We start from the raw sequence: 7,722 nt of genomic DNA on the forward strand, positions 1-7,722 counted from the left end.
TGACAGAGCAAGACCCAGTCAAAAATAAATAAATAAAGTCCCCTGAAGTTATAAAGACCAAACAGTCTAGAAAAGGGCTTGACAGAGTGAGCACTCAACAAACATCAGCTGCTTTTATGCATAGGAGAGTAGAGAGGATTTTTGCCGAAACTTTGAGCAGCTGCTTCTAGGTAGAGAGATTAAAATGATTTCGTTTTCTTCTTTTGGTTTATCTCCCTTTCCCAAGTTTTATCTTATGAACATGTACTTCTTTTGAAATAAGGGAGAAAGACAATAAGAGATATATTTTTTTAAATCTTCAAGGCTCAACTCAAGTGATGGTCCTCCATGAAGCCTTTTTTCCGTGATTCTCGGGTCCTCCCCCGCCCCGGATCCCACCCAGCCTTGTAGGTGTCTGGTTATACTGTCCACTAGAGAGCAAAGCGTCTCTGGGGTCTGCAGCAGCAGGTCTGATGAACAAACAAGGAAGGGAGGGAGCCTGTACCCCCACCACTTCCTCAGGGGAGCTTGCCTCAAGTTTGCTACAGAGCATCCGGACAGAAGCCACTGGTCAGCACTGACGTTCCACGATGAGCCCAGAGGATGTGATGATCATCTGCCCATTATTTTTACTCTCGGACCCCCCACCTCCGGAGCTTGGGGGTCCCTGTGTGTCAGTGGGAACCGGGAGGAGCTGAGCATGAGTGCTAGCTGCGTTTGCGAGATTTCAGGGGTTTTGAGCTAAGCCAGCGGTGCTCCGCGTCAGCCCTCCTCCCTCCCCAGTCCCCGCCGCATGTTCTTTTTCTTTGGGCGGTGGGTTGGGCAATTATGCTCTGCGGCGACCGCGACCGTAAGATCTGAGTGCCAAGGCGCTCCGCCCCTCCGTGCTAATCTAGTAAGCGTGTGGGCTTTTCTTTTCTTTCTTTCTTTCTTTTTTTTTTTTTGAGACGGAGTCTCGCTCTGTCGCCCAGGCTGGAGTGCAATGGCGCGATCTCGGCTCACTGCAACCTCCGCCTCCCGGGTTCAAGCGATCCTCCTGCCTCAGCCTCCTGAGTAGCTGGGATTACAGGCGCGCGCCACCACGACCGACTATTTTTTGTATTTTTAGTAAAGATGGGGTTTCACCATGTTGCCCAGGCTGGTCTCGATCTCCTGACCTGGTGATCCGCCCGCCTCGGCCTCGCAAAGTGCTGGGAATACATGTTTAAGCCACCGCGCCTGGCCGAGTGTGGGCTTTCAAGTCCAACGTTCAGGTTCAAATTCTGCCTCCCCACCTGCCAACTCCAAAAGTTAAACTTTCGTGTGCCTCTGTGTTCTTATCTGCAGAATGGAGATAACGAAGAAAACAGCATCTAGGAGGAAAGGCTGAAATCCGCTCGAGGTACGACGGTAATGGTTTCTATTTCTAGCCCGAGACACGAGAGGCTAGCCAGGGAAGCTGTCGGCGGGCGCTACAGAGCCGCGGGAGGGCCCCGTTTATTCCCCCAAAACCAGAGCCCGGAAAGCGCCCCCGCCCCGGCGCGTCCCGCCCGCGTCCCAGCCCGACTCCTGGTTTCCCGCCCTGTCCCGGCCTGGGCCCAGCCTAGCCCGCCCCCGAGCGGGCGTCTCCCTCCGGCTCCAGGGAGCGGAAAGGGTTGGGCCGGTGGGAGGAGCCCAAGGCCGGTGAGGACGGACGCCGCGGGTCGAAGGGGCCGAAGAACTCGGCGGCGAAGGTGACCACGTCCTCCGGCTGGCGCAGCAGCAGGAAGAGCAGGAAGTCGGAGATGAGCGCGTGGGCTTCGGGGTGCTGCCGTAGATAGCTGGCGTGGCCGAGCCGGAGCTCCTCCTGGCGGGGGACAGAGCCAGAGCCTCAGCCGGACGGGATCCCCGCGCCCCAGGAGCCCCCACCCACTCGCTCCAAGGAGAGCTAAGGGGCACTGGAGACTTCTAGCCCCTGTGGGTGTGCATTTCAATCAGGGGCAGAGAGATCAGTAATGAATTTAAGGCCGATGGGGGAATGGGAACCCCAGGCTGGTGGAGCCTGCCCTCACCTTACGGTCCAGGAACTTCGAATAGAGCTCCATATCCTCCTCCCACACCGGGGGCTTCTTCTCAAACACTGGGCGTGGCTCAATCTCATCTGGGTGGAGAACAAAGAAGGCTGGGCGTCCCCACCCCAGAACCTTCCCTGGATACACAGCGGGATCCCGAGAACATCCAAACAGAAGGCTCAGGTGAAACCCCAGGATTCTGCACACATGGGCAGAGTTGCAGGAAGGGACTCCCAGTAAGAAAGATCCTCCTCTTACTGCTTGGGGTCAGAGGCTGGAGGGCAGATGTTCTCCAGCTGATTCCAGGCTCCTGTCCCGCACACTCGGTCCAGCCCCCTGCATCCTGGAAGGCCCAGGTTTCCCCACTCCCCTTCACATTCCCTGGATGCCCAAGGCCTGGGCTTCACTCACCCTCTTCCCTCAAGATGGGCATCTTGGTGATGATGCAGCATCCTGGGGAGCCCACCTGTATTCTCTTGGCCAGGTGCCTGGAGTGCAACACAACATGCGAGAGTGAGAATCTTCCCAGGCAGCCTGGTATGGACTGAATTGTTGTTCTAACCCCCAGTGTGGTGGTATTTGGAGGTAGGGCCTTTGGGGAGGTCATTATGTTACATGCAGTCATAAGGGTGGGGCCCTAATCAGATAGGATTGGTTCTCTTATAAGAAAAGGAAGAGATGCCAGAGAGCTTTCTCTTCACTCATGCACAGAAGAAAGGCCATGTGAAGACATATTGAGAAGGCAGCCATCTGCAAGCTAGGGAGAGAGCCCTCACCAGAAACCAACTCTGATGGCACCATGATCTTGGACTTCCAGCCTTCCTGCAAATACATTTCTCTTGAAGCCACCCAGCCTGTGGTATTTTGTTATGGCAGCCTAAGCTGACTCATACATGACAGTGCCCCTTGAGAGACCTGTCCTGGGCCTCTTTACTTCTGCCTCTCTCTCTTGTTTTTTGAGTTCCTGGGTGGTGGTCATTTCTGGATCTCCACATAACACACAGGGCTTGGCAAGTATTAGGCTCCCCATTTAAAAAAAACAAAAAGGATCTTTAGAGGTACAGCACTAGTAAATCATGGAGCCTCTTGGCCAGGCACGGTGGCTCATGCCTGTAATCCTAGCACTTTGGGAGGCTGAGATGGGTGGATCACTTGAGGTCAGGAGTTTTGAGACCATCCTGGCCAACATAGTGAAATGCCATCTGTACTAAAAATACAAAAAACCGGGCAGACATGGCAGGCTCCTGTAATCCCAGCTATTTCGGTGGCTGAGGCATGAGAATCACTTGAACCTGGGAGGTGGAGGTTGTAGTGAACCAAGATTGTATCACTGTATTCCAGTCTGGGCAACAGAGCAAGACTGTCTCAAAAAGAGAAAGAGGCCTGTCACAGTGGCTCACGCTTGTTGCAGTGGCTCATGCCTGTAATCCCAGCACTTTAGGAGGCCAAGATGAGTGGATCACTTGAGGTCAGGTGTTCGAGACCAGCCTGGCCAACATGGTGAAACCCCGCTTCTACTAAAAATACAAAAGTTAGCCAGGCATGGTGGCAGGCACCTGTAGTCCCAGCTACTTGGGAGGCTGAAGCAAGGGGATCACTTGAACCCGGAAGGCAGAGGTTGCAGTTAGCTAAGATCATGCCATGGCATTCCAGTCTAGGCAACAGAGCGAGACTCCATCAAGAAACAGGGAGAGAGGAAGGAGGGAGGGAGGAAGGGAGGGAAGGAGGGGAGGAAAGAAGGAAGGAGGGAGGGAGGGAGGGAGGGAGGGAAGGAAGGAAGGAAGGAAGGAAGGAAGGAAGGAAGGAAGGAAGGAAGGAGACAGAGAAAGAAAAGAAAAATTATGAAATCTCCTGCTATACGGCATTCAAAATAGAAAGGTTGGCCTGGAGCTGTGGTGCATACCTGTAGTCCTAGCTACTAGGAAGGCTGAAGCAGGGGGATTGCTTGAGCCCAGGAGTTGGAGGCTGCAGTGGGCTATGAGTGCACCAAAACCAAAAACATACTAAGTTATGAGATAAAGCCAACAATGTTTTGATTACCTTTTCCCCAGTGTAGCGATCATGTCAATACGTATTCTGAAATTTTAAGAAATAAACTCGGCTGGACTCTGTCTCAAATAGAAACAAAAAACCTCTTTCTTCCACCTGAATTTTCTTTGCTGTCCCCTAGGCTGGAGTGCAGTGGCACGATCTCGGCTCACTGCAAGCTCTGACTCCTGGGTTCACACCATTCTCCTGCCTCAGCCTCCCGAGTAGCTGGGACAGGTGCCCGCCACCATACCTGGCTAATTTTTTGTATTTTTAGTAGAGACGGGGTTTCACCGTGTTAGCCAGGATGGTCTCAATCTCCTGACCTTGTGATCCGCCTGCCTTGGCCTCCCAAAGTGCTGGGATTACAGGCGTGAGCCACCACTCCCGGCCCTGAATTTTCTTATGATTTGGAGCCAGTGCTTTGCTGGAGACTGCATGGCAGCCTGCCACAGGCAACTCTTCCAGCACAGTGATTTCATCAGGTGTGCAGTCATTCAAACCTTGGTGGTTTTCAATATTACCCCTTACACAGTGGTGGCTTCACTAGTTACACCTCAGGCCTGTGGTGTGCAGTGAGGTTTGGGAGGCGCTGTGAGGGTTAAGAGGACGAGCAAATAAATGAAGAGTGAATGATATGGATAAAGCAGAGGGACACTCCTATCTCAATGCCAGCTCTTCCTGGTGCTATCCCCAGAAGCAGCTGGTCTCCTTGAGCACCTACAAGCTCAGCACCATCCCTCTGGGCCCACCATCAGCAGCTCACCCATCGGAGAGCAGGTAGTACTGGCAGGACATGGGGATGCCCTCTTCTGAGTGGACAGTCTGCTCCACGATGAAGACTTCGGCTTGCTGATGGTCTACCTGGATGGTCTGGAAGCCCAGGTCTTGCTGGCAACAGCCAAAATTGGGGGGTGGGAGGTAAGGTGGATGCCCGCCAAGGGCTCTCCATTATCTCAGCCTTTTCTGTATCTCATAACCTCCCAACATTTGAGGTTGCATCTCCAAACCTCCAAGCTCAGTTGGCGACCCCTCATAGGGAGCTAGCTCCAGGTTGCCCGTGCCCTGACCCTTCCCATGTCATCACGCTGACCAAGTGCTTCTAGTTGGCAAATTCTGTTACAGGGATGAGAAGCAGTATGGGGAGGGGTGTGGGAGTGGAGAGGGAGGATGAGCTACTAGGGCCAGTGGGTGGAGGTAAAGTGAGGCTCAGAGGTGTGAGACCAGACAGATTTGTGGCCACCTCAGACCTGTGCTGTTGCTGGCAGGCTGTCCCTGTTGTAATTAAAACTTAAACCCCTGTTATAGCTGCGGCTATGGAGAGAAAAGTGCTAATGTTAAACACATGTTTCAAAGAACACGGAGGGGAATGGATTGTGTTTGTTCATGTCAAATGTATTGCTGCTTGGGGTGTTTTGATAGACAAGTCTGGAATGTAATTTACAAAGATGGTCAAAGAAACACAAATCAGCCCCCATAGTGTCTCACTGGAAATTGTGTGTTCAGTGACACGGCTCTAAAATCACCTATTGCAGCAAGTCCTAGGCATGTGATCATGAAATTTTAGTTAAAAACAAAAAACAAAACAGAAATGGAACACCCTCTGGGGTTAAGAAATAATAAAGGAAGGGCCGGGCGCAGTGGCTCACGCCTGTAATCCCAGCACTCTGGGAGGCTGAGGCAGGTGGATCATGAGATCAGGAGTTTAAGACCAGCCTGGCCAACATGGTGAAACCCCATCTCTACTAAAAATACAAAAATTAGCCAGGCGTGGTGGCACATGTCTGTATTCCTAGCTACTTGGGAGACTGAGGCAGGAAAATAGCTTGAAGTCAGGAGGCGGAGGTTGCAGTGAGCCAAGACTGTGCCACTGCGCTCCAGCCTGGTGACAGAGCGAGACTCTGTCTCAAACAAACAAGCAAACAAATGAAATAATAAAGGAATATTTCAGTAAAGTTGGACAGTTATACTTCCTAAAGTTAAAAAATGATTTATTTTTATTTATTTATTTATTTATTTATTTACCTTTTTGAGATGGAGTCTTGCTCTGTCACCAGGCTGGAGTGCAGTGGCACAATCTCGGCTCACTGCAACCTCCGCCTCCTGGGTTCAAGTGGTCTCCTGCCTCAGTCTCCCAAGTAGCAGGGACAACAAGCATGCACCACCACATCCAGCTAATTTTTTGTATTTTTAGTAGAGATGGAGTTTCAACATGTTGACCAGGATGGTCTCAATGTCATGACCTTGTGATCTGCCCGCCTCAGCCTCCCAAATTGCTGGGATGACATGAGCTCATCCTTTTTTATGACTGCATAGTATTCCATGGTGTATATGAGCCTCATTTTCTTTATACAGTCTATCACTGATGGGCATTTGAGTTGGTTTCAAGTCTTTGTTATTCCGGATACTGCTGCAATAAACATACATGCATATGAGTCTTTATAGTAGAATGACTTATAATCCTTTGGGTATGTACCCAGTAATGGGATTACCCAGTAAGTCAAATGTATTTCTAGTTCTAGAACCTTGAGGAATTGCCACACCGTCTTCCACAATGGTTGAACTAATTTACACTCCCACCAACAGTGTAAAAGCATTCCTATTTCTCCACATCCTCTCCAGCATCTGTTGTTTCCTGACTTTTTAATGATCACCATTCTAACTGGCATGAGATGGTGTCTCATTGTGGTTTTGATTTGCATTTCTCTAATGACTAGTGATGATGGGCTTTTTTTCGTAGATTTGTTGGCCGCATTAATGTCTTCTTTTGAAAAGTGTCTGTTCATATCCTTTGTCCACTTTTTGATGGGGATTTTTTTTTTTCTTGTAAATTTGTTTAAGTTCCTTGTAGATTCTGGATATTAGCCCTTTTTCAGATGAATAGATTGCAAAAATTTTCTCCCATTCTGTAGGTTGCCTGTTCACTCTGATGATAGTTTTTAACAAGTTTTTAAGTCAAATTTACTTTTTAGAGTGGTTTCTTTGTTAGCAATGTGGAGAATTGTGAGACGCATGGCATTAGTTGATAAAAATTGTAATCAGAAAGAAGTCAGTGTCCAGAAAAGATATGACAAGCACAGAGGAGTAGATACTAAATAATAAAATTTTAAAATATTTACTAGACATTAGGAATAGAGTGAGAGAGTAGCACATTGAATTTAGTTAATGGAGGAGTATTTTGATCTAAATATGCTAGAATAATATTCTGCCTTTGAAAATCTTCTTCCCCCTGGTGGAATTTCCCCTTGAACTAGAGATAGATGTGAGGAGAAAACTGGCTAGTAATATGAAGGCAAGTAGCGGGCAAGTCACGTGAGACCGGAATTTATTAAATGTTTTCTTCCAGTATCAATTAGCCAGGCTCATTGAGCATAATGATATCATGTACTGATAAATTATGAAAATTAGTTGTGGCTATTTCAAAATAGGAAGTATTGTTCAACAGCTATACAAGCACTATAAAAATTAAGAGGTTTTTGTCCAATGTTAAATAATACAGTCTTTTGATTACTATAGTATGTTTCTTCCTATTTCTTTCTAATAATATGCTTTGTGAAGGAATGCCATAATTGTGGTTTCAATATAGAGTCATTTTTAAAATGCCAATCCAAATTTGACAAAATACATAAGAAGTGCTTCTTTCATAAAAACAAACACTGCAGACAGAAGGTTTAAAATGAGAAAC

General features: G+C 48.7%; 1 protein-coding gene across 1 annotated transcript in view; it reads right to left on the bottom strand.

The window, feature by feature from the left end:
- Nucleotides 1–1,139: 1,139 nt before the first annotated feature.
- Nucleotides 1,140–7,722, bottom strand: part of LOC108518408 (ciliogenesis-associated TTC17-interacting protein-like) — a 9,498-nt gene continuing 2,915 nt past the window's right edge. The window contains exons 2-5 of the mRNA XM_017856732.1: nt 4,804–4,981; nt 2,421–2,497; nt 2,010–2,098; nt 1,140–1,804 (exon numbers count right to left, since the gene is read on the bottom strand). Coding sequence (XP_017712221.1) covers nt 1,562–1,804; nt 2,010–2,098; nt 2,421–2,497; nt 4,804–4,981 — 587 coding nt within the window. The 3' untranslated portion in view covers nt 1,140–1,561. The remainder of the gene's footprint in view (nt 1,805–2,009; nt 2,099–2,420; nt 2,498–4,803; nt 4,982–7,722) is intronic.

This window comes from Rhinopithecus bieti, unplaced genomic scaffold (assembly GCF_001698545.2).
Source record: "Rhinopithecus bieti isolate Rb0 unplaced genomic scaffold, ASM169854v2 scaffold_42532, whole genome shotgun sequence".
NCBI classification, from domain to species: Eukaryota; Metazoa; Chordata; class Mammalia; order Primates; family Cercopithecidae; genus Rhinopithecus; species Rhinopithecus bieti.